Source organism: Agelaius phoeniceus, chromosome 27, assembly GCF_051311805.1.
Source record: "Agelaius phoeniceus isolate bAgePho1 chromosome 27, bAgePho1.hap1, whole genome shotgun sequence".
NCBI lineage: Eukaryota > Metazoa > Chordata > Aves > Passeriformes > Icteridae > Agelaius > Agelaius phoeniceus.
Window position 1 is genome coordinate 510,547 of NC_135291.1, and position 27,395 is coordinate 537,941.

The following is a 27,395-nucleotide window of genomic DNA, read 5'->3' on the forward strand; positions in this document are numbered from 1 at the left end:
AGTATTCGCTCCCAGTTTGGACTGGGCCTGGACCAGTTTGGACTGGAAGGGGCGGGGCCAAAGCCGTGGCAGTATTGGGGGGGGGGGGGCGAGGGGGCGAAGCTGCTTTGAAGGGGGGTTGGGGGGATGGGGAGGGGGCAGATTTGGGGGAGGAGGGGACAAAAATGGCGCGGGATGGAGTAGGCCGAAGCCTTTGGCCTGGTCTTGTTGCCGCAGCAACGAAGCCTGCGGCCTGTGTACTGCCAAGGCCTGCTTTGGTCACCATGACAACAAAGCCTGCGGCCTGTGTACTGCTAAGGCCTGCTCCTGTTGCTACGGTAACAAAGCCTGTGGCCTGTGTACGGCCAAGGCCTGCTCCTGTTGCTATGGTAATTAAGCCTGCAGCCTGTATACTGCCAAGGCCTGCTTTGGTCGCCATGGCAACGAAGCCTGCGGCCTGTGTACTGCTAAGGCCTGTGCCTGTCACCATGGCAACAGTCTAAAGGCTGTGGCCTGCTCCTGTTGCTATGGTTACAAAGCCTGCGGCCTGTGTACTGCTAAGGCCTGCTTTGGTCGCCATGACAACAAAGCCTGTGGCCTGTGTACTGCTAAGGCCTGCTTTGGTCGCCATGGCAACGAAGCCTGCGGCCTGTGTACTGCTAAGGCCTGTACCTGTCCCCATGGCAACAGTCTAAAGGCTGTGGCCTCCTCCTGTTGCTATGGTAATGAAGCCTGCGGCCTGTGTACTCCCACGGCCTGTTCCTGTCACCATGGCAACGAAGCCTGTGGCCTGCCTACTCCCAAGGCCTGTTCCTGTTGCTGCGGAAACGAAGCTGCGGCCTGCTTCTGTCGCCATGGCAACGAAGCCTGCGGCCTACCTACTCCCAAGGCCCGCTCCCGTTGCCATGGCAATGCTGCTTGTATCGCGACAGTGACAATAAACGCCGATGTCGGCTGTTGTGACCCCTGGCTGGTGATGGAGGGGGTGGCCAAGGGGGAAACGGGAAAAATACGGGAAATCCACCCAAAAATAATAAAAAAAGGGCAAAAAAGTGTCCAAAAAGGCCTCACAAAAAGGTAAATAAGGGTCCAAAAAAAGCCTAAAGAAAGGATCAAAAAGGCCTCAAAAGTGGTTTAAAAAAGGTTGCAAAAGGCCGCAAAAAAAGGTTAAAAATGGGTTCCAAAAAGGCTAAAAATGGTCAAAAAGAGCCTCAAAAAAGGTTTAAAAAGGGTCTAAAAATACTTTTTAAAAAGGTAAAAAAGGCCCTCAAAAAAGGCTTAGAACGGGTCAAAAAATACATCAACAAAAAAGGGTCAAAAAGAGCCTCAAATATGGGATTTTTTTCATTATTAAAGGGAGTTTTTAGGGGGAAAATGGGATTTTGGGTGGAAAAAAAGGATTTTCTGTGTGAAAAAAAATTGATTTTATTGGAAAAAAAGGAGAATTTTTAAGGGGAAAATTGAGTTTCCAGAAAAATAAGTGAATTTATTAAAATTGGGTGTTCCGAAGAGGGAAGAATTGAGTTTATTGTGTAATTTAGGATTTTTTTTTTTCTGAGAAAAATAAAATTATCTGGGGAGAAAATGTAATTTTTTGGTAAAATGGCGATTTTTGTGAAGGGGTTTTTTTAGGGAAAAATTGAAATTTTGATAAAGAAACGGGAAATTTTTGAGGTAAAAATCATTTTAAAACCGAAACAAAACGCAAAATTCACATTAAAAAAAAAAAAATTAAATTACAAAAATCCAGATTTCGACCCCGAAAATCAGCCCCGCCCCTCCCTCACTGCCGGTAATTAAATCCCCCCCCCATTAATGAGGGGAGGAAGACGATGATGATGAAGATGACCGTGGTCACTCAATGTCCGGTGGTCACTCAGCAGTGGTGGTCAGTGATGATGATGATGATGGTGATGAAGATGACCATGGTCACTGCAGGGCCCCGTGGTCACTCAATGTCCAGTTCAGGTGGCTGAAGGGTGGTCAGTGATGATGATGATGATGATGATGATGATGATGATGATGGTCACTCAGTGTCCGGACAAAGGGGTGGTCAGTGATGAAGATGATGAAGATGATGGTGAGGGTCACTCAGTGTCCAGTGGTCACTCAGGGTCCAGTTCAGTCGATCAAAGGGGTGGTCAGTGATGATGATGATGATGAAGATGACCGTGGTCACTCAGTGGGTGGTCAGTGATGAAGATGACGGTGATGAAGATGACGCGGTCACTTGGTGGTGGTCAGTGATGAAGATGACGGTGATGAAGATGACCATGGTCACTCAGTGTCCAGTTCAGTCGATCAAAGGGGTGGTCAGTGATGAAGATGAAGATGATGATGATGATGAAGATGACCATGGTCACTCCAGCGCTCCATGGTCACTCAGCGTCCAGTGCAGGTGAGCAAAGGGTGGTCAGTGATGATGATGATGATGATGATGATGATGATAATGATGATGATGATGATGAAGATGAAGATGACCATGGTCACTCGGTGGGTGGTCAGCGATGATGATGATGATGATGATGATGATGATGATGACCATGGTGGTCACTCAGTGTCCAGTTCAGTCGACCAAAGGGGTGGTCAGTGATGATGATGATGATGATGATGATGAAGATGACCGTGGTCACTCCAGGGCCCCGTGGTCACTCAGTGTCCGGTGCAGGTGACCAAAGGGGTGGTCAGTTATGATGATGAAGATGACGATGATGAAGATGACCGCGGTCACTCAGTGGGTGGTCAGCAATGATGATGAAGATGATGAAGATGATGAAGATGACCGCGGTCACTCCAGGGCCCCGTGGTCACTCAGGGTCCGGTGCAGGTGGCCGAAGGGGTGGTCAGTGATGATGATGATGATGATGAAGATGACCGCGGTCACTCGGTGGGTGGTGAGTGATGAAGATGAAGATGATGAAGATGACCGCTGGTCACTCCAGGGCCCCGTGGTCACTCCAGGGCCCCGTGGTCACTCAGTGTCCAGTTCAGTTGAGCAAAGGGGTGGTCAGTGATGAAGATGATGAAGATGATGAAGATGACCGCGGTCACTCCAGGGCCCCATGGTCACTCAGGGTCCGGTGCAGGCGATCAAAGGGGTGGTCAGTGATGAAGATGAAGATGATGAAGATGATGAAGATGATGAAGATGATGAAGATGACCGCGGTCACTCCAGGGTCCCGGTGGTCACTCAGGGTCCGGTGCAGGTGGCCGAAGTCCGGCCGCTCGGCCGCCTCGCGGCCCAGCAGTTCAACATCAGCCGGTGCAGGGCCGGGGGCAGCCGGGGGGACAGGGCAGGTACTGCTGGAACTGGGGTTACTGGGATGGACTGGGAGGGACTGGGATGGACTGGGAGGGACTGGGAGGGACTGGGATGGGATTGGGAGGGACTGGGAGGGACTGGATGGACTGGGAATGGACTGGGAGGGACTGGGATGGGATTGGGATGGACTGGGAGGGACTGGGAGGAACTGGGATGGACTGGGAGGGACTGGGATGGACTGGGAGGAACTGGGATGGACTGGGATGGACTGGGATGGACTGGGATGGACTGGGATGGGATTGGGATTGGACTGGGAGGGAACTGGGATGGGATTGGGATTGGACTGGGACAGGGATAACTGGACCCCATAACCCTTCCCAGTAGCTCCCAGTTCCCTCCCAGTTCCCCTCAAATCCCTCCCAGTCCCTCCCAATCCCATCCCAGTCAATCCCAGTCCGTCCCAGTCCATCCCAGTCTGTCCCAGTTCAATCCCAGTGCCTCCCAGTTCACTCCCAGTCCCTCCAGTGTGTCCCAGTCCCATCCCAGTTCAATCCCAGTGTGTCCCAGTCCATTCCCAGTCACTTCCAGTGCCTCATAACCTCCTCTAAACAGCTCCCAGTGCCTCCCAGTTCATTCCCAGTCCATCCCAGTCCCTCCCAATCCCCTCCCAGTGCCTCCCAGTCCAATCCCAGTTCATTCCCAGTCAATCCCAGTCCACCCCCAGTGCCTCCCAGTGCCTCCCAGTTGCCTCCCAGTCAATCCCAGTCCATTTCCACTCTATCCCAATCTCCTCCCAGTCCATCCCAGTCCCTCCCAGTCCCTTCCAATCCCCTCCCAGTGCTTCCCAGTCAGTCCCAGTCCACTCTCAATCCCCTACCAGTGGCTCCCAGTGCTCCCAGTCCACTCCCAGTCTGTCCCAATCCCCTCCCAGTCCCTCCCAATCCCCTCCCACTCCATCCCAGTCTGTCCCAGTCCATTCCAGTCGCCCTCAAATCCCTCCAAACCCCTCCCAGTTCCCTCCCAATCCCCTCCCAGTCAGTCCCAGTCCCTCCCAGTGCTCCCAGTCCACTCCAGTCTGTCCCCATCCCCTCCCAGTCCCTCCCAATCCCCTCCCAGTCCCTCCCAGTCCATCCAGTGCCACCCAGTCTGTCCCAGTCCATTCCCACTCTACCCCAGTCCCTCCCAATCCCCTCCCAGTCCCTCCCAATCCCCTCCCACCCCCTCCCAGTCCCTCCCAGTGCCCCCCAATCCCCTCCAGTCATCCAATCCCCTCCCATTCCCTCCCAGTCCATCCCAGTCTGTCCCAATCCCCTCCCAGTCCCTCCCAGTCCCACCCCAGTCCCTCCCAGTCCCTCCCAGTCCCTCCCAGTCCCACCTGCTGCCCGCGGTTCTGGAAGTGGTGCCCGGCGTTGGCGATCACCTGCTCGTCGCTCAGGGCCCGTACGGCTGCTCCCGGCAGCGCGTCAGAACCTCCCAGAGCGTCACCCCGAAGGCCCAGGCGTCGCTGGCTGGGCTGAAAGTTCCTAAAATCCCAAATTTTGGGGATTTTGGGGATTTTTTTGGGAATTTTTGGGGAATTTTTGGGAGTTTTTAGGCGTTTTCGGGAAGCCGGGAAGTGGAAATTTGGGGTTTCGGGAGCTCCCACAGCGTCACCCCCGAAGGCCCAGGCATCGCTGGCCGGGCTGAATGTGCCCTAAAATCCCAAATTTTGGGGATTTTGGGAATTTTTGGGAATGTTGGGGATTATTTGGGAATTTTTTTGGAATTTTTGGGAGTTTTTAGGCGTTTTCAGGAAGCCGGGAAGTGGAAATTTGGGGTTTCGGAGCTCCCACAGCGTCACCCCAAAGGCCCAGGCGTCGCTGGCCGGGCTGAAAGTTCCCTAAAATCCCAAATTTTGGGGATTTTGGGAATTTTTGGGGATTTTTTTGGGAATTTTTTGGGGTTTCTTTGGAGTTTTTGGGAGTTTTTAGGAAGTCGGAAAGTGGAAATTTGGGGTTTCGGGAGCTCCCACAGCATCACTGGCTGGGCTGAAAGTTCCCTAAAATCCCAAATTTTGGGAATTTTGGGGAATTTTTGGGAATGTTGGGGATTTTTTGGGAATTTTTGGGAATTTTTTGGGAATTTTTTTGGAATTTTTGGGGAGTTTTTAGGAAGTTGGAAAGTGGAAATTTGGGGTTTCAGGAGCTGGCTGGGCTCAATGTGCCCTGGAATCGCAAAATTGGAAATTTCCCTGTTTTTCCTTTTTTTCCCCCAAACCCTCAAATTTTTCCCAAATAATCCCAATTATTTTGCAATTTTTTGTCCCCTAAAAATCCATTTTTTATTTCCAAAAAAAAAATCCAATTTTTTTCCAATTTTCACCCCCAAAAAAATCCCATTTTATACCCAAAAATTCCCATTTTCGCCAAAAATCCAATTTTTTCCCATTTTTCCCCAAAACCCCATTTTCCTCCTAAAACCATTCATTCACCAGAAACCTCAATTCCACCAATTCCATTCCCATTCCCCCCAAAAAACCCCATTTTACCCCAAAAAATCCAATTTTTTCACCAAAAATCCCAATTTTCATTCCCATTTTTCCCCAAAACCCCACTTTCTCCTAAATCCATTCCTTCTCCAAAAACCTCAATTTCCCCCAATTCCTTTCCCATTCCTCCCAAAAAAACCCCCCATTTTTTCCGCCAAAATCCCAATTTTCTCATTTTTCCCAAAAACCCCCATTCCCCCAATTTTCCTCCCAAAACCATTCCTTCACCAAAAACCTCAATTTCCCCCCAATTCCTTTCCCCAATCCTCCCAAAAAAACCCCATTTTTCACCAAAAAACCCATTTTTTCGCCAAAAAACCCAATTTCCCCCATTTTTTCCCAAAAACACCAATTTCCCCCAATTTTTCTCCTCAACCATTCGTTCACCAAAAACCACATTTCCACCAATTCCTTTCCCATTCCCCCCCAAAAAAACCCATTTTTACCCAAAAATTCCCATTTTCGCCAAAATTCCCAATTTTTACCCATTTTACCCCAAAACCCCCCATTTTTCTCCTAAAACCATTCCTTCTCCAAAAAACCTCAATTTCCCCCAATTCCTTTCCCATTCCTCCCAAAAAATCCCATTTCCCCACCAAAAAAACCCCATTTTTCCACCAAAATTCCCATTTTTTCGCCAAAAATCCCAATTTTTTCCCATTTTTTCCCCAAAACCCCCAATATTCCCTCCTAAACCATTCCTTCACCAAAACCTCAATTTCCCCATTCCTTCCCATTCCCCCCAAAAAAAAACCCCATTTCCCCACCAAAAATTCCCATTTTTTTCGCCAAAAATCCAATTTTTCCCGTTTTTTCCCAAAAACACCAATTTTCCCCAATTTTTTCTCCTAAATCCATTCATTCTCCAAAAAACCTCAATTTCCCCCAATTCCTTTCCCATTCCCCCCCAAAAAACCCCATTCCCCACCCAAAAAAAACCCCATTTTTTTCGCCAAAAAATCCATTTTTTCACCAAAAAACCCCATTTTTTCACCTAAATCCATTCCTTCTCCAAAAACCTCAATTTCCACCAATTCCTTTCCCATTCCCCCCAAAAAACCCCATTTCCCCACCAAAAAAAACCCATTTTTTCGCCTAAAAACCCCATTTTTTCACCAAAAAAACCCCATTTTTTCACCTAAATCCATTCCTTCTCCAAAAACCTCAATTCCCCCAATTCCTTTCCCATTCCTCCAAAAAACCCCATTTTTCGCCAAAAATTCCCATTTTTTCACCAAAAAACCCCATTTTTTCGCCAAAAAATCCCATTTTTTTTCAATTTTTTCCCAAAATCCCGGTTTTCTCCCAAAGCTCACCAGAGGATGCTCTCCCAGGCCATCCAGCGGATGGGCAGCAGCGCCCGGCCGCGCACCCGGCAGTACTCGGTGCCGTAGAGGCTCCGGCTCATCCCAAAATCGGCCACTTTGACGCGCAGCCCCGGCCCCACCAGGCAGTTCCTGGTGGCCAGGTCCCGGTGCACGAAATTCCGGGCGCTCAGGAAACGCATCCCGGACGCGATCTGGGCACCCAACTGCACCAGCGTGCCCAGGCTGGGCGGGGGAATTTGGGTTTTAGGGGTTTTTAAAAGAAATTTGGGTTTTGCCCAAAAAAAATCTGATTTTTCGGGGATTTTTTGTGGTTTTTTACCCAAAAAAATGTGATTTTTCTGGGATTTTTTGCGATTTTTTCCCCAAAAAATTCGCTTTTTTTCCCTAAAAAATCAGATTTTTCTGGGATTTTTTGCGTTTTTTTCTTCAAAAAAAGGCTTTTTTCCCCCTGAAAAAAAATGGCTTTTTTCCCCCCGAAAAATCCGATTTTTCTATGATTATTCCTATTTTGCCCCCAAAAAAATCCGATTTTTCTACGATTATTCCCATTTTTTTCCCAAAAAATCTGATTTTTCTAGGATTATTTGCGGTTTTTTCCCCAAAAAAATTGCTTTTTGCCCCTCAAAAATCCGATTTTTCTGGGATTTTTTGTGGTTTTTTCCCAAAAAAAATCTGATTTTTCTGGGATTTTTTGTGGTTTTTTTCCCCAAAAAAAATGGCTTTTTCCCCAAAAAATCCGATTTTTCTGTGATTATTTGGGGTTTTTTCCCCAAAAAAATGCGATTTTTTCTGCTGTTTTTTGCAGGTTTTTTTTCCCAAAAAATCTGATTTTTCTGGGGATTTTGGTGGTTTTTTACCCAAAAAAATCTGATTTTTCGGGGATTTTTTGTGGTTTTTTCCCCAAAAAAATGGCTTTTTTTCCCCAAAAAATGGCTCTTTTTCTCAAAAAAATCTGATTTTTCTGGGGTTTTTTGCGGTTTTTTTCCCCAAAAAAATGGCTTTTTTTCCCCAAAAAATCTGATTTTTCTGCGATTTTTTGGTGGTTTTTTCCCCAAAAAAATGCGATTTTTCTGGGATTTTTTGTGGTTTTTTAATCCAAAAAAATGGCTTTTTTTCCCAAAAAAATCCGATTTTTTGGGGATTTTTTGTGGTTTTTTTCCCCCAAAAAATCTGATTTTTCTGGGATTATTTGGGGTTTTTTCCCCAAAAAAATCTGATTTTTCTAGGATTATTCGTGGTTTTTCGCCCCCCCAAAAAATCCGATTTTTCTACGATTATTCCCATTTTTTTCCCCAAAAAAATCTGATTTTTCTACGATTATTTGCGGTTTTTTCCCCCAAAAAAATTGCTTTTTACCCCCCAAAAGTCTGATTTTTCTATGATTATTCCCGTTTTTTCCCCCCAAAAAATGCGACTTTTCTGCTGTTTTTTGTGGGTTTTCCCCCCCAAAAAATCTGATTTTTCTAGGATTATTCCCATTTTTTTCCCCAAAAAAATCTGATTTTTCTAGGATTATTCGCGTTTTTTTCCCCCAAAAAAATCACCTTTATCCCCCCCAAAATCTGATTTTTCTAGGATTATTTGCGTTTTTTTCCCCAAAAAAATCCAATTTTTCTAGGATAATTAGCGGTTTTTTCCCAAAAAAAATCTGATTTTTCTACAATTATTTGCGGTTTTTTCCCCCCAAAAAATGGCGCTTTTTTCCCCAAAATTTCGCTTTTTTACCCCAAAAAAATCAGATTTTTCTGGGATTTTTTGCGGTTTTTTCCCCAAAAAAAAGGCTTTTTTCCCCAAAAAAATCCAATTTTTCTACAATTATTCGTGGTTTTTTCCCAAAAAAAATGGCTTTTTTCCCCCAAAAAATCTGATTTTTCTGGGATTTTTTGCGGTTTTTTCCCCAAAAAATCTGATTTTTCTGGGTTTTTTTGCGTTTTTTTCCCCCCAAAAAATAGGGTTTTTTCCCCCAAAAAATTACTTTTTTCCCCCCAAAAATCCGATTTTTCTAGGATTATTCGCCTTTTTCCCCCCCCAAAATATCCGATTTTTCTAGGATTATTTGGGGTTTTTTCCCCCCAAAAATTCGATTTTTCTGCATTTGGAGTGGGCATGGCCCACCCAGGTGTGAGGGGAATGTGGGCGTGGCCTTTTCTTGAGTGATGGGCGTGGCTTAATTATGGAGTTGCTTCTCTTAAAGGGCCAGAACCCCAAAAATGACAACACAAAATGATTTGAACCGGGCGCAGCCGCTGCGGGCGTGGCCCGGCCAGGTGTGGGGGGGATGTGGGCGTGGCCTTTTCTTGAGTGATGGGCGTGGCTTAATTATGGAGTTGCTTCTCTTAAAGGGACAGAACCCCCAAAATTACAGAAAACCCAACTCGGAATGGGCGCGGCCACAGTGGGCGTGGCCTGGCCAGGTGTGTGAGGATGTGGGCGTGGCCTTTTCTTAGTGATGGGCGTGGCTTCTCTTAAAGGGCCAGAACCCCAAAAATGACAACACAAAATGATTTGAACTGGGCGCAGCCGCCGCGGGCGTGGCCCAGCCAGGTGTGGGGGGATGTGGGCGTGGCCTTTTCTTAGTGATGGGCGTGGCTAAATCATGGAGTGGCTTCTCTTAAAGGGCCAGAACCCCCAAAATTACAGAAAACCCAACTCGGAAAGGGCGCGGCCACAGCGGGCGTGGCCCGGCCAGGTGTGTGTGTGTATGTGGGCGTGTCCCCACCTGAGGGCGTGTCCCCGGGCCCCGCCCAGGAACTGGTGGAGGTCTCCGTGCTCCATGTACTCGGTGACGATGCACAGGGGCCCGGGCCCCCCGCACACGCCCAGCAGCCGCACGATGTTGGGGTCCCGCAGCCGCCACAGCGCCCGCGCCTCCTGCAGGAAATCGCGCCTGGGCGCGGCCGGGGGGACAGGTGAGGGCGCCTGGGGGCACCTGGGTACACCTGGGGATGCCCTGGGTACACCTGGGGATGCCCTGGGTACACCTGGGCATGCTCTGGGCACACCTGGGCACACCTGGGCATGACCTGGGCACACCTGGGGATGCTCTGGGGATGCCCTGGGTACACCTGGGGATCCTCTGGGCATGACCTGGGCACACCTGGGGATGCTCTGGGGATGCTCTGGGTACACCTGGGGATGCCCTGGGCACACCTGGGCACACCTGGGGATGCTCTGGGCACAGCTGGGTACACCTGGGCACACCTGGGCATGCCCTGGGGATGCTCTGGGTACACCTGGGCATGACCTGGGCACACCTGGGGATGCTCTGGGGATGCTCTGGGTACACCTGGGGATGCTCTGGGTGCTCCTGGGCACACCTGGGCACGCCCCGGCGCCAGGTGAGGGTGCCTGGGGGCACCTGGGCACACCTGGGGATGCTCTGGGCACACCTGGGCATGACCTGGGCACACTTGGGGATGCTCTGGGCACACCTGGGCACACCTGGGGATGCTCTGGGGATGCCCTGGGCACACCTGGGCATGACCTGGGTACACCTGGGCACACCTGGGGATGCTCTGGGGATGCTCTGGGCACACCTGGGCACACCTGGGCACACCTGGGCACACCTGGGGATGCTCTGGGGATGCCCTGGGTACACCTGGGGATGCTCTGGGCACACCTGGGGATGCTCTGGGTACACCTGGGGATGCTCTGGGGATGTTCTGGGGATGACCTGGGCACACCTGGGGATGCTCTGGGCACACCTGGGGATGTTCTGGGTACACCTGGGCACACCTGGGGATGCTCTGGGGATGCTCTGGGTACACCTGGGTACACCTGGGCACACCTGGGGATGCCCTGGGTGCTCCTGGGCACACCTGGGCACACCTGGGGATGCTCTGGGCACACCTGGGGATGCTCTGGGTACACCTGGGCATGACCTGGGCACACCTGGGGATGCTCTGGGGATGCTCTGGGTACACCTGGGTACACCTGGGCACACCTGGGGATGCTCTGGGCGCTCCTGGGCACACCTGGGCACGCCCCGGCGCCAGGTGAGGGTGCCTGGGGGCACCTGGGCACACCTGGGCATGACCTGGGCACACCTGGGCACACCTGGGCACACCTGGGGATGCTCTGGGCACACCCTGGGCACACCTGGGGATGTTCTGGGTACACCTGGGTCCCTTTGGCCACCCTCCAGTACCCTCCTGACTCCTCCCAGTCCATCCGTGTCCATTCCCAGTCGCTCCCAGTCCATCCCAGTTCCCTCCCAGTGCATCCCAGTATCCCCAAAAATCCAAATTTTTCCCAATTTTCCCCCATTTCTTGCCCCAAACCCCTCTCCCAGTCCCTCCCAGTCCCTCCCAGTTCATTCCCAATCCCCCCCAGTCCCTCCCAGTCCATCCCAGTTCATTCCCAGTCCCTCCCAGTCCATTCCCAGTTTCCATCCCAGTCCCCCCCAATTCCCTCCCAGTCCCTCCCAGTCCCTCCCAGTCCCCTCCCAGTCCATCCCAGTCCATCCCAGTTTCCCTACCGGGCGTTTTTGGTGGCGTCCGGCCTCAGCACCTTCACCGCCACCAGCTGGGGGCGCTCCGTGCCCGAGGGGGCGGGGCTTGAGCCGGGGGGCGGGGCCAGGCCCAGGGTGTGGGGGGCGATGACCTCACACAGCAGCACCTGGGGGCGGGGCCAAATGCTCGAGGGTGCGGCCAATAGAAATGGGTGGGTGTTCAGAAATGGGGCGGGGCTAAGAAACAGTGGGCGTGGCCTCAGTGTGGGTGTGGACAAATATATGAATGTGGGCGTGGCTTCAATGGGGTGGGTGTGGCCAAATTAATGGGGTGGGGATAAAAAAGGGGCGGAGCCAATTCAATAAGGGACGCGGTTAATCCAGAGTGGGCGTGGCCTTGCTAAGGGGCGGGGCTAAACCACACAGGGATGTGGTAAATAATTTAGAGGCGGGGCTAAAACCCGTTAGGGGCGTGTCTAAGACATAATGGGTGTGGTCTCATTGTGGGGGCGTGGCTTGATGCCGGGGGCGTGGCTTACCTCTCCAAACTGCCCCTCCCCCAGCTTCTCCCGGAAGCGGAGGCGGTCCCGAGGGAAGGTGGGGAGGGCGGGGCCATGGGCGGGGCTGTGGGCGGGGCCAGCGAGGGCGTAGGCGGAGCCTCCGGTGACGTCAGCCTCGGCGTAAGCCCCCGCCCCCACCTCGGGGTCACCTGTGCAGGTGGGAGGGGCACAGGTGAGGTCATGGTGGGTGTGGCCAAAGTGGGCGTGGCCTTCATTGAGCCCCACCCTTACCGTTGGTGTTGATTGGCTTGGCAGCATTGGGCGGGGCCAAGGCGAGGCCTCCTATTGGCTGGGCGTAGGTGGCCAGAAGAAGCCGATAGGCCGGGTTGGCTGGGGGGTGTGGCCAGAGAGGGGCGTGGTCAGAGAGGGGGTGGGGGTTCCCCCTCCTCTTCCATTCCCGAGGGATTTTTTGGGCCAATTTTGAGCCTTTTCCTCATTCCCGGGCTGAGTTTTTTTGCAGATTTCAGCCAAAAATAAAACTGGGGGGAAAAAAATCCTCCCTCCCTCCTTTTTCCCCTCCCTTTTCCTCCTTTTTTCCCCCCTCTTTTTCACTTTCTTTCCCCTTTTTTTCCTTTTTTCTTTCCCCCCATTTTTTCCCTTTCCCCCTCCATTTTCCCCCTTTTTTTCCTTTTATCTTTTCCCCGTTTTCCTCCTTTTTTCCCCTTTTATCCCTTTTTTGTTGTCCTCTTTTTTCCCCCCTCTTCCCCCATTTTTCCCTTTTTTCTTTTCCCCATTTTTCCCCTTTTTTCCCCATTTTTCCCCGTTTTCCCCCTTTTCTCCCTTTTTTCTTTTCCCCTTTTTCCCCTTTTTCATTTCCCCAATTTTCCCCCCTTTTTTCCCTTTTTTCTTTTCCCATTTTCCCCTTTTTCCCCATTTTTTCTCCATTTTTCCCCCTTTTTTCCCTTTTTTTCCCCCATTTTTCCCCTTTTCCCCCATTTTTTCCCCATTTTCCCCTCTCTCACCAGCCCCGGGGGGCCCCGGTGCCAGTCGGGGCCGTGCCCGGGTGGGTTCCTGGTACTCCCCACTTCCGCTTCCGGTTCCACTTCCGGGTCCGATCCCACTTCCGGTTCCGGTTCCACTTCCTGTTCCGATCCGCTCGTAGCGGGGTCCCCCTCCCGTGGCGTTGTTGATGACCACGGTGTCCCCCGAGAGCTGCACCCGCAGCGCCGCCTCCGCCCCACGGCCCTGACAACCGGGAAAAACCAGTAAAAACCAGTAAAAACCAGTAAAAAACCAGTAAAAACCAGTTAGAGCCCATTAGAACCAGTTCGGACCAGTTAGAACCAGTTCAACCCCCCAGTTCTGACCCCGGTGTTCCCCGAGAGCTGCACCCACAGCGCCGCCTCTGCCCCACGGCCCTGAGAACCGGGAAAAACCAGGAAAAACCAGTAAAAACCAGTTACAACCAGTTAGAGCCCATTAGAAACCGGTTCAGACCAGTTAGAACCAGTTCAACCCCCCAGTTCTGACCCCGGTGTCCCCCGAGAGCTGCACCCCCAGCGCCGCCTCCGCCCCGCGGCCCTGACAGCCGGGAAAAACCGGTAAAAACCAGTAAAAAATAGTAAAAACCAGTAAAAACCAGTAAGAACCAGTTAGAGCCCATTAGAACCAGTTCGGACCAGTTAGAACCGGTTCAACCCCCCAGTGCTGACCCCGGTGTCCCCCGAGAGCTGCACCCGCAGCGCCGCCTCCGCCCCGCGGCCCTGACAACCGGGAAAAACCGGTAAAAACCAGTAAAAACCAGTAAAAAATAGTAAAAACCAGTAAAAACCAGTTAGAGCCCATTAGAAACCAGTCCAGACCAGTTAGAACCAGTTCAGGGCAGTAGGAACCAGTTCAGCCCCAATTTAGGGCAGTTAGAACTGGTTCAGACCATTAAAAACCAGTTAGAACCAGTTCAGACACTTAGAACCAGTTCAGATTCAGTTGGGACCAGCTCAGACCAGTAAAAACCATTAGAACCAGTTCAGCTGCAGATAGAACCAGTTCAGACCAGTTAGAACTGGTTCAGACCATTAAAAACCAGGTCGAACCAGCTCAGACCAGTAAAAACCAGTTCAGTCCCTCCCAATCCCCTCCCAATCCCTCCCAGTTCCCCCAGTTCCCTCCCAGTCCCCTCCCAGTCCCTCCCAGTCCCCCTTTAACCCCTCCCAGTCCCTCCCAATCCCCTCCCAATCCCTCCCAGTCCCTCCCAGTCCCTCCCAATCCCCTCCCAGTCCCTCCCAGTTTGATCCCAGTCCCTCCCAGTCCCCTCCCAATCCCTCCCAGTCCCTCCCAGTCCCTTCCAGTTCCCCCCAGTTCCCTCCCAGTCCCTCCCAATCCCTCCCAGTCCCTCCCAATTTCCTCCCAGTCCCCCTTTAACCCCTCCCAGTCCCTCCCAGTTTGATCCCAGTTTGATCCCAGTCCCTCCCAGTCCCTCCCAGTCCCTCCCAATCCCCTCCCAGTCCCTCCCAATCCTCTCCCAGTCCCTCCCAGTCCCTCCCAGTTTGATCCCAGTTTGATCCCAGTCCCTCCCAGTGACCTTGCCCATTGGCCCGGCCGCTCCGCGCCGCAGGACGAGGATGACGATGGCGAGCAGGAGGAGGACGATGATGGCGCCCAGGCACCCCAGCAGCGCCGGCGGCTGCCCCGCCTCGCCCTGGGCCACGGGCGGGACCCCGGGGGCTGCTGGGAGGAGAGGGAGGCGTGGTGGCCACGCCCACCTCCGATAAGCCACGCCCCTTTAATTCCCACCCCCTAGAACCTTGCCCAATTAAGCCCCGCCCATTTACATGGTCGTTATTCTACACCCCGCCCAATTAAACCCCACCCATGTAACCCTCAGTTAAGCCACACCCCATTAAGCCCCGCCCAATTAAACCCCACCCATTTAACCATCGGCTAAGCCACACCCCATTAGGCCACGCCCAATTAAACCCCACCCATTTAACCCTCGGTTAAGCCACACCCCATTAGGCCACGCCCAATTAAACCCCACCCATTTAACCCTCAGTTAAGCCACACCCCATGAGGCCACGCCCAATTAAAGCCCACCCCTTTAAGCCCCTCCCAATTAAGCCCCACCCACTTAACCTCCCATATCAAGCCCCTCCCAGTTAAGCCCCACCCACTAAATCCCATTCCAATTAAGCCCCACCCACCCAAGCCCCTCCCAGTTAAGCCACACCCACTAAATTCCCTTCCCAGTTAAGCCCCACCCACTAAATCCCATTCCAATTAAGCCCCACCCACTAAATCCAGTCCCAGTTAAGCCCCACCCACCCAAGCCCCTCCCAGTTAGGCCACACCCACTAAATTCCCTTCCCAGTTAAGCTCCACCCACTAAATCCCATCCCAGTTAAGCTCCACCCACTAAATCCCATCCCAATTAAGCCCCACCCACTCAATCTCCCATATTAAGCCCCGCCCATTTAAACCACACCCATCTAAGCCCCGCCTACCCAAGCCGGTGACGTTCGTGGCCCCGCCCCCGTCGCGGGTGTTTTCCAAGATGGCGGAGGAGGGGTCAGGGGTCGGGGGCCACCCGCTGGCACCCACGGGGTCGTCCAGCACCTCTGGGGGCGGGGACAGTCATTGATGACATCATCAACAGTCAATGATGTCATCAACAGCCGATGACATCATCGGCAATAGCACCATGAACGATCAAAGGCGTTACCGTGAAATCGATGACGTCATTGATTGATGATGACCTCAGCAGTCAACCAATGACGTCATCACCCAGCCATTGACCCCAACACCCAATGGATGACCCCATGACCCAACTGTTGACCCCACGATCCAACCGTTGACCCCATGACCCAACCATTGACCCCAACACCCAATGGATGAACCCATGACCCAACCATTGACCCCAACACCCAATGGATGACCCCATGACCCAACCGTTGACCCCATGACCCAATGGATGACCCCAACACCCAACCATTGACCCCCATGACCCAACTGTTGACCCCAACACCCAATGGATGACCCCAACACCCAACCATTGACCCCCATGACCCAACCGTTGACCCCATGACCCAACCATTGACCTCAACACCCAATGGGTGACCCCATGATCCAACCGTTGACCCCAATACCCAACTCTTGACTCTATGACCCAATGAATGACCCCCAACACCCAACCATTGACCCCAACGCCCAACCATTGACCCCAACACCCAATGGGTGACCCCATGACCCAACCATTGACCTCAACACCCAACCGTTGACCCCATGACCCAACCATTGACCTCAACACCCAATGGGTGACCCCATGACCCAACCGTTGACCCCAACACCCAATGGATGACCCCAAGATCCAACCGTTGACCTCATGACCCAATGGATGACCCCAACACCCAACCGTTGACCCCAACACCCAACCGTTGACCCCAACACCCAACCATTGACCTCAACACCCAATGGGTGACCCCATGACCCAACCGTTGACCCCAACACCCAATGGATGACCCCAAGATCCAACCGTTGACCTCATGACCCAATGGATGACCCCAACACCCAACCATTGACCCCATGACCCAACCGTTGACCCCATGACCCAACCGTTGACCCCATGATCCAACCGTTGACCCCAACACCCAATGGATGACCCCATGACCCATCTGTTGACCCCATGATCCAACCGTTGACCTCATGACCCAACCGTTGACCCCAACACCCAACCATTGACCCCAACTCCCAACCAATGACCCCAACTCCCAACCAATGGCCCCAACGCCCAACCATTGACCCCAACACCCAACCAATGACCCCACCACCCCACCTGAGACGAAGGACACCTCGCTGAAGAGCATCCACTCGGCGCCGAAGAAGAAGCGGCACTGGATGAAGCGGGCGCGGCGCCCGCCCAAGGGGACGGTGACCGAGCGGGCGCTGGGGTCCTTGGTGGCCCCGGCCAGGCTGTGGGTGACCACCAGGGGCTCCCAGGCCGTGGCCAGGACCTTCTTGAAGCGACACTCGACCGCCCGGAAGATTCCGACGCCGCGCGTGTGGAGGTTGTTGCAGTGGACCTGGGTGGGAGCGGTGACGGGACATCCCATGATGCTCTGGGGCAAGGTGACCAATCCAGAGGGACATCCCTGACCCCAAGCTGGGCCTGACCTGGTGGCCACCCATTGGTCCATCCATGGCTTTCCAATCCCACAATCCCCACCATCCCATGATGCCCTGGGCCAAGGTGACCAATCCTGACGTTCTCCAGAAGAACATCCCCGACCCCAGGATGGGCCTGACCTGGTGGCCACCCATTGGTCCATCCATGGCTTTTCAATCCCACAATCCCCGGCGCCCCCACATCATCCATTTCCCACCATCCCATGATGCCCTGGGCCAAGGTGACCAATCCTGACATTCTCCAGAAGAACATCCCTGACCCCAAGCTGGGCCTGACCTGGTGCCCACCCATTGGTCCATCCATGGCTGACCAATCCCATAATTCCCAGCGCCCCACATATCCCACATCTTCCATTTCCCACCTTCCCATGATGCTCTGGGGCAAGGTGACCAATCCTGACGTTCTCCAGAAGAACACCCCTGACCCCAAGATGGACCTGACCTGGTGGCCACCCATTGGTCCATCCACGGCTGACCAATCCCACAATCCCCAGCGTCCCACATCTTCCATTTCCCACCATCCCATGATGCCATGGGGCAAGGTGACCAATCCAGAGGGACATCCCTGACCCCAAGATGGACCTGACCTGGTGGCCACCCATTGGTCCATCCACAGCTGACCAATCCCACAATTCCCGGCACCCCAAATCTCCCAGGTCTTCCATTTCCCACCTTCCCATGATGCCCTGGGCCAAGGTGACCAATCCTGACGTTCTCCAGAAGAACATCCCCGACCCCAAGCTGGGCCTGACCTGGTGGCCACCCATTGGTCCATCCATGGCTGACCAATCCCACAATCCCCGGCCTCCCAGCATGCCCTGGGGCACCTGCATGGCGTGGAAGGTGCGGAGCTCCTGGAACTCGAACTCCAGCTCCACGTGGGGGTGGGGCCCGGGTGGGCGTGGCCACCCCACGTAGTCGTAGCCCGGCCACAGGCGGCGCTCGCGCGTCCTCAGGAAGTCATCGAGGCCCAGGACCCCGTCCGAGAGCTGGCCCAGCCCCCCGAAGTGCAACCTGGGCAGGTGGGACACACCTGGATATGGGGATTGTCCTGTCCCACCCACCTGGAGATACCCCAGGGACACCTGGACACCTCAATTGTCCCATCCCACCCACCTGGAGATGCCCCAGTGACACCTGGACACCTCAATTGTCCCATCCCAAACACCTGGAGATACCCCAGGGACACCTGGGCAGGTGGGACACACCTGGATATGGGGATTGTCCCGTCCCACCACCTGGAGATGCCCCAGTGACACCTGGGAACCCCCCAGTGACACCTGGACACCTCAATTGTCCCGTCCCACCCACCTGGAGATGCCCCAGCGACACCTGGGCAGGTGGGACGCACCTGGATATGGGGATTGTCCTGTCCCACCCACCTGGAGATGCCCCAGGGACACCTGGACACCTCAATTGTCCCATCCCAAACACCTGGAGATACCCCAGGGACACCTGGACACCTCAATTGTCCCATCCCAAACACCTGGAGATGCCCCAGTGACACCTGGGAACCCCCCCAGTGACACCTGGATATGGGGATTGTCCCGTCCCACCCACCTGGAGATGCCCCAGGGACACCTGGGAACCCCCCTGTGACACCTGGGAACCCCCCTGTGACACCTGGGAACCCCCCTGTGACACCTGGACACCTCAATTGCCCCATCCCAAACACCTGGAGATGCTCCAGGGACACCTGGACAGGTGGGACACACCTGGATGTGGGGATTGTCCTGTCCCACCCACCTGGAGATGCCCCAGCGACACCTGGGACAGTTTGAGGACACCTGGGGAGGGGTTGGGTGCAGGAAATTTGGGAATTCTTGGGGCAGGTGACCCCTGGAGATGGTTTGGGGACACCTGGGGACACCTGGGGACATCTGGAAAGCTCCTGGGGGCACCTGGGGGCACCTGGGGAGGGGCTGGGTGCAGGAAATTTGGGAATTCTTGGGGCAGGTGACCTCTGGGGACATCTGGAAAGCTCCTGGGGACACCTGGGGACACTCTGAGGACCACTGGGGACACCTGGAGATGGTTTGGGGACACCTGGGACAGTTTGGGGACACCTGGGGAGGGGTTGGATGCAGGAATTTTGGGAATTCTTGGGGCAGGTGGCTCCTGGGGACACCTGGGGACACCTGGAAAGCTCCTGGGGGCACCTGGGGACACCCTGGGGACCACTGGGGACACCTGGGGACATCTGGAAAGCTCCTGGGGACACCTGGGGACACCTGGGGAGGGGTTGGGTGCAGGAAATTTGGGAATTCTTGGGGCAGGTGACCCCTGGGGATGGTTTGGGGACACCTGGGGACACCTGGGGACACCTGGGGAGGGGTTGGGTGCAGGAATTTTGGGAATTCTTGGGGCAGGTGACCCCTGGGGACACCTGGGGACATCTGGAAAGCTCCTGGGGACGTCTGGGGACACCTGGAGATGGTCTGGGGACACCTGGGGACACCTGGGGACACCTGGGGACACCTGGGGACACGTGGGGACACTCACGGGCCGGCGCTGAAGCCGTCGTAGGTGGAGTCGTTGAGGACGATGGGGGCGGGGTCCAGGGCCATGACGTGACCCCGCGGCGCCGTGTAGGACAGGAGCCCGGCTGGGGACAGGGACGGGGGTCACGGCGGGGTCACGGCGGGGTCACGGCGGGGTCACGGCGGGGTCACGGCAGGGTCACCAGGAGGTTAACGGGGGGGCGTGGCCATGGAGGGGCCACCACAGCTTTGGGGACACCCAAGAGGTGGCAATGGGTGGGGCAGGGGGGCGGGGTGGCAGTGATGATGTCATCAAGCAACCGTTGACCCCAACACCCAATGGATGATCCCACCACTCAACCATTGACCCCAAAACCCAACCATTGACCCCATGACCCAATGGGTGACCCCATAACCCAACCATTGACCCCATAACCCAACCATTGACCCCATAACCCAACCATTGACCTCATGACCCAACGGGTGACCCCAACACCCAATGGGTGACCCCATAACCCAACCATTGACCCCAAAACCCAACCATTGACCCCACCACCCAATGGGTGACCCCACCACTCAACCATTGACCCCAACACCCAATGGGTGACCCCATAACCCAACCATTGACCCCAACACCCAATGGGTGACCCCAACACCCAACTGTTGACCCCAACACCCAATGGGTGACCCCAAAACCCAACCATTGACCCCATGACCCAATGGGTGACCCCAACACCCAACCATTGACCCCAACACTCAACCATTGACCCCAAAACCCAACCATTGACCCCAACACCCAATCGTTGACCCCAACACCCAACCATTGACCCCAACACCCAATGGGTGACCCCAAAACCCAACCATTGACCCCATGACCCAATGGGTGACCCCAACACTCAACCATTGACCCCAAAACCCAACCATTGACCCCAACACCCAATCGTTGACCCCAACACCCAACCATTGACCCCAACACCCAACCGTTGACCCGAACACCCAACTGTTGACCCCACCACCCAATGGATGACCCCACCACCCAATCGTTGACCCCACCACCCAACCATTAACCCCACCATGACCAAACCCCAACCCCGGTGCCCCCAGGGCCACCACCAAGAGCCGCCTTGGGTGAAGAACACGACCATGGGCGACCACCACCCCTTCAGGGCCACCAGTGGGGTGGGCAGAGGTGCCACAGAGGTGACAGGGAGGTGACAGGGAGGTCACAAGGAGGTGGCGCTCACCCTCCCAGGGGCAGCCGTAGAGCTCGAGGCGCAGGCAGACGCTCATGGCGCGCGGCGCCCTCGGGTACACCCGCAGCGCCCGCGCCACCGGCGCCGGGGACAGGTCCTTGAGCACCACGCCCTCGGGGTCCTCGTTGCCACCGATCACCTGCGGGGGACACCGAAAACCGCGGCCGGTGGCACCGAGGGGACGCTGGGGGTCCCTTGGGATCTGTCACAGCCCCGGAAGTGCCTGGGGTGTCCCCAAGGTCCCCTTGATGTCCCCCAAGATCCTCCCGATGTCCCCAAATCCTCCCGATGTCCCCAAATTCCCCCGATGTCCCCAACACCTCCAACATCCCCAACACCTTCAACGTCCCCAAATGTCCCCAATGTCCCCAACACCCCCAAATCCCTCCAATCCCCCCAATGTCCCCAACACCAACACCCCCAATATCCCCAAATGTCCCCAAATTCCCTCCATGTCCCCAAATTCCCTCCATGTCCCCAACACCTTCAACGTCCCCAAATCCCCTCGACACCCCCCAATGTCCCCAACATCCCCAAATCCCTCCAATCCCCAAAATGTCCTCAATGTCCCCAATACCCCCAATGTCCCCAACACCCCCAATGTCCCCAATGTCCCCAGATTCTCCCAATAGCCCCAACACCCCCGATGTCCCCAATGTCCCCAATCCCCTCCATGCCCCTCATCCCCTCAAATGTCCCCAACACCCCCAATGTCCCCAATCCCCACAATGTCCCCAATGTCCCCAGATTCTCCCAATATCCCCAAATCCCCCCAATCCCCCAAATGTCCCCAACACCTCCGATGTCCCCAAATACCCCCAGTGTCCCCAATCCTCCCAATGTCCTCAACACCCCCAATGTCCTCAATGTCCCCAACACCCCCGATGTCCCCAAATCCCCCCAGCGTCCCCAGTCCTCCCAATATCCCCAACACCCCCAATGTCCCCAACACCCCCAATGTCCCCAATCCCCTCAACACCCCCAACATGCCCAATGTCCCCAACGTCCCCAAATACCCCTAATGTCCCCAATGCCCCCAATCCCCTCAACGCCCCCAACACCCCCGACGTCCCCAAATCCCCCAATGCCCCCAATGTCCCCAATGCCCCCAATCCCCTCAAATGTCCCCAATGTCCCCAAGGCCACCTCGGCTCCCCAGCGGTCCCTCCAGCGCAGCCAGCGGCGCCGGTCGCGGCTGTAGCGCAGCCGGTACTGCCGGGCGAACTCGCGGCCGTGTCCCCCCGCGTGGCGTCCCTGCGTCCCCACCAGCGTCACCAGGTGCAGCCGGCCCAGGTCCACCTCCAGGAACTCCTGCTCGGCCGGGAACACCGGCCCCGCCGGGCACCAGGCGCCGTCGCCGTCGCTGCGGCCCAGCCTGGGGACGTTTGGGGACGTTTGGGGACACTTTGGGACATGAGGACACTTGGGATTTGGGGATATTTTGAGGTTTGGGGCCGCCCAGGGGACATTTTTGGGGACGTTCGGGGACGCTCGGGGTGGTCGGGGATGTGGGGAAAGCCAAGGAGTTTGGGGACGTTTTGAGGTTTGGGGACACTCAGGGGACACTTGAGAACACCCAGGGGACATTTAGGGACACCCAGGGGACATTTTTGGGGATATTTGGGGATATGGGGACGCTTGGGGATGTTTGGGGACACTTTGGTACATGAGGACACTTGGGATTGGGGGGATATTTTGAGGTTTGGGGACGCCCAGGGGACATTTTTGGGGACATTTGGGACACTTGGGGACACCCAAAGGACACTTGGGGACATTTGGGGACACCCAGAAGATTTGGAGACATTTTTGGGATTTGGGGACACCCAGGGCACATTTGGGGACACTCGGGAATGGGGGAACACCCAGGGGATTTGAAGACGTTTGGGGTTTTGGGGACATTCAAGGGACACTGGGGATCCATACTGGTCCATGCCGGTTTATACTGGTCTATACTGGTCTATATTGCTCTATACTGGTTTATAGTGATCCATGGTCTATACTGGTTTATACTGGTCCATACTGATCCATACTAATCCATACTGGTTTATACTGGTCTATACTGATCCATACTGGTCCATACTGATCCATACTGGCCTATGCCAGTCTGTACTGGTTTATACTGATCCATACTGGTCCATACTGGTCTATACTGGCCCATACTGGTTTATACTGGTCCGTACTGGTTTATACCGGTCTATACTGGTCCGTACTGGTTTATACCAGTCCATACTGGTCCATACTGGTCCGTACTGGTCTATACTGGTCCGTACTGGTCCATACTGATCCGTACTGGTTTATACCAGTTCATACTGGTCCATACTGGTCTATACTGGCCCATACTGGTCTATACTGGTCCGTACTGGTCCATACTGGTCTATACCGGTCCGTACTGGTCTATACCAGTCCATACTGGTCCATACTGGCCCATACTGGTCCGTACTGGTCCATACTGGTGCGTACCGGCCGTGGCGGGCGGCGGTGGAGTCGGACCAGGCGCTGGAGGCCGAGAGGCGAAAGTCGGGGATGGTCCCGTCCTCCATGCCCAGAGCGAAGCGACAGCGGCCTGGGGACAGAGGGGACACCGAGGGGACATTGGGGACATTGGGGACACTGAGGGGACATTGGGGACATTGGGGACACTGAGGGGACATTGAAGGGACACTGAGGGCATTGGGGACATTGAGGGGACATTGGGGACATGGAGGGGACATTGGGGACATGGAGGGGACGCTGAGGGGACATTGGGGACATTGGGGGGACAGAGGGGACACCGAGGGGACGCTGAAGGGACACTGAGGGGACATTGGGGACACGGAGGGGACACGGAGGGGACACTGAGGGGACATTGGGGACAGAGGGGACACCAAGGGGACATTGGGGACACGGAGGGGACGCTGAGGGGACATTGGGGGGACATTGGTGACATTGGTGACATTGGTGACATTGGTGGACATTTGGTGACATTTGGGGACACTGGGGACATTTGGAGACATTTGGAGACATTTGGTGACATTTGGTGACATTTAGAGACATTTGGGGACATTGGGGCATTGGGGACATTGGTGACATTTGGGGACACTGGGGACACTGAGGACATTTGGGGACATTGGTGACATTGAGGACATTTGGGGACATTGGGGACATTGGGTGACATTTGGTGACATTTGGTGACATTGGTGACATTGGGTGACACCGGTGACATTTGGTGACATTGGGTGACATTGATGACATTGGGGACATTGGTGACATTGGTGACATTTGGTGACATTGGTGACATTTGGTGACATTTGGTGACATTGGTGACATTGGTGACATTGGTGACATTGGGTGACATTTGGTGACATTGAGGACATTGAGGGACATTTGGTGACATTGGTGACATTTGGTGACATTGGGTGACATTTGGTGACATTGGTGACATTGAGGACATTGGGTGACATTGGTGACACTGGGGACATTTAGAGACATTTGGTGACATTTGGTGACATTTGGTGACATTTGGTGACATTTGGGGACATTTGGTGACATTGATGACATTGGTGACATTGAGGACATTTGGGTGACATTGGGGACACTGGTGACATTTGGTGACATTGGGTGACATTGGGTGACATTTGGTGACATTTGGTGACATTGGGTGACATTGGGTGACATTGATGACATTGGTGACATTGGTGACATTGGGTGACATTTGGTGACACCGGTGACATTTGGTGACATTGGTGACATTGGTGACATTGAGGACATTGGTGACATTGGTGACATTTGGTGACATTTGGTGACATTGGTGACACCGGTGACATTGAGGACATTGGTGACATTGATGACATTGGTGACATTTGGTGACATTTGGTGACATTGGTGACATTTGGTGACACCGGTGACATTTGGTGACATTGGTGACATTTGGGTGACATTGGTGACATTGGTGACATTTGGGGACATTGGGTGACATTGGGTGACATTCGGTGACATTGGGTGACATTGATGACATTGGGTGACATTGGGTGACATTGGTGACATTGAGGACATTGGGTGACTTTGGGTGACATTTGGTGACATTGGGTGACACCGGTGACATTGGTGACATTGGGGACATTGGTGACATTTGGGTGACATTTGGTGACATTGGGTGACATTGGTGACATTGGTGACATTGGTGACATTTGGTGACATTTGGTGACACCGGTGACATTTGGTGACATTGGTGACATTGGTGACATTGGGTGACATTTGGTGACATTGGTGACATTGAGGACATTGGGGACATTTGGTGACATTGGGTGACATTGGGTGACATTGAGGACATTGGGTGACACTGGGGACATTTGGTGACATTGGGTGACATTGAGGACATTTGGTGACATTTGGTGACATTTGGTGACATTTGGTGACATTGGGTGACATTGGGTGACATTGAGGACATTGGTGACATTGGGTGACATTTGGTGACATTGGGTGACATTTGGTGACATTGGGTGACATTGAGGACATTTGGAGACATTTGGGGACATCGGAGACATTTGGGACATTTCGGGACATGGGGGGACATTGATGACATTGAGGACATTGGGGACACTGGGTGACCTTGGGGACATTTGGGGACATTTGGGGACATGGGGGACACTGTGAACATTGGTGACATTTGGTGACATTGGGTGACATTTGGTGACACTGGTGACATTCGGTGACATTTGGTGACATTGGTGACACCGGTGACATTTGGTGACATTTGGTGACATTGGTGACATTGGTGACATTGGGTGACATTGGTGACATTGGTGACATTGGTGACATTGGGTGACATTTGGGGACATTGGGTGACATTGGGTGACATTTGGTGACATTGGGTGACATTTGGGTGACATTGGGTGACATTTGGTGACATTTGGTGACATTTGGTGACACTGGGGACACCGGTGACGCTCACCCAGGTCCGGCGCTGTCCCCTCCGTCCCCCTCGGGGTCCCCTCGGCCACCCCGGCCAGCAGCAGGAGGGGGAGGGGCAGCGGCAGCGCCCCCATGGCCCCGCCCCCAAACCCGGGGATACTGGGAGGGAACTGGGAGGGACTGGGAACGAACCTGGAATGAACTGGGAGTGACTGGGAGGGACTGGGAGGGACTGGGAGGGAACTGGGAGTGACTGGGATGGACTGGGAGTGACTGGGAGGGACTGGGAGGGACTGGAATGAACTGGGAGGGAACTGGGAGGGACTGGGATGAACTGGGAGGGACTGGGAGGGACTGGGAGTGAACTGGGAGGGACTGGGAACGAACCTGGAATGAACTGGGAGTGACTGGGATGGACTGGGAGGGACTGGGAGGGACTGGGAACGAACCTGGAATGAACTGGGAGGGACTGGGAGGGACTGGGAATGGACTGGGAGTGAACTGGAATGAACTGGGAGGGACTGGGAGGGACTGGGAGGGACTGGGAGGGACTGGGAGGGACTGGGAATGAACTGGGAGGGACTGGGAATGAACTGGGATGGACTGGGAGGGACTGAGAGCACTGGGAGTGACTGGGAGGGACTGGGAGGGACTGGGATGAACTGGGAGGGACTGGGAACGAACCTGGAATGAACTGGGAGTGACTGGGAGTGACTGGGAGGGACTGGGATGAACTGGGATGGACTGGGGGGCACTGGGAATGAACTGGGAGTGAACTGGGATTGAACCGGGATGAACTGGGATGGACTAGGATGAACTGGGAATGAACTGGGAGTGAACTGGGATTGAACTGGGAGGGACTGGGAGCACTGGGAGCCCCCCCCAGCAGCTGTTCCCAGAATCCTTTGCTGGAATTTCCCCCCCTCCCCTCCCCCTTCCCCCCACAACAGCTGCAGAGGGGGCGTGGCCTCAGACTGGCCCCACCCCTTCATTTGCATAAAGTAAAATATTCATTAGCCTTCATTAGAACCCCCCGGGAGGGACAAAACCGGCCCCAAATGTCCCAAAATCCGCCCAAAATCGCTAAAATTTCCCTCAAATTTCCCCCAAAAACTTCCAAATTTCTTCCCAATTCCCCCAAAATTCCCCCCAAAACTCCCAAAGTCCCCCCAAAATTCCCAATTCTCCACAAAATTCCCCCCAAAATCCCCAAATCCCCCCAAATTCCGCCCCAAATCCCCCCAAAACTCCGGATTTCCCCCCAAAATCCCTCAAAATTACCCCAAAAATCCCCAAAGTTTCCCCCCAAACTCCCCCCAAAACTCCAAATTCCGCCCCTAATTCCCCCCAAACTCCCCCCAAAATTCCCAATTTTTCCACCCAAACTCCCCCCAAAACTCCAAATCTCCCCCAAAATTCCCCCTCAAACCCCCAAATTTCCCCCCAAACTCCCCCCAAAACTCCAAATTTCCCCCCAAACTCCCCCCAAAATTCCCAATTTTTCCCCCCAATCCAAATTTCCCCCAAAATTCCCCCCCAAATTTCCAA

General features: G+C 54.3%; 1 protein-coding gene and 1 pseudogene across 2 annotated transcripts in view; both read right to left on the reverse strand.

Moving 5' to 3' along the window:
• The window catches only part of LOC143695859 (uncharacterized), a 6,803-nt gene extending 6,193 nt beyond the window's left edge, over nt 1-610 (reverse strand). The window contains exon 1 of the mRNA XM_077191064.1: nt 515-610. Within this exon, the coding sequence (XP_077047179.1) occupies nt 515-610 (96 nt within the window). The remainder of the gene's footprint in view (nt 1-514) is intronic.
• A 2,121-nt stretch (nt 611-2,731) lies between these two features.
• Nucleotides 2,732-26,169, reverse strand: LOC129134454 (epithelial discoidin domain-containing receptor 1-like; annotated as a pseudogene). The gene is made up of 17 exons (XR_013185335.1): nt 25,888-26,169; nt 23,418-23,520; nt 22,104-22,332; nt 20,949-21,096; nt 19,727-19,829; nt 18,052-18,238; nt 16,875-17,121; nt 15,547-15,660; nt 14,628-14,773; nt 13,069-13,291; nt 12,338-12,436; nt 12,086-12,255; nt 11,574-11,713; nt 9,816-9,983; nt 7,089-7,318; nt 4,617-4,770; nt 2,732-3,282 (listed from the first exon to the last, which is right to left on the reverse strand). The product of XR_013185335.1 is annotated as an epithelial discoidin domain-containing receptor 1-like (transcript).
• Nucleotides 26,170-27,395: the final 1,226 nt, after the last annotated feature.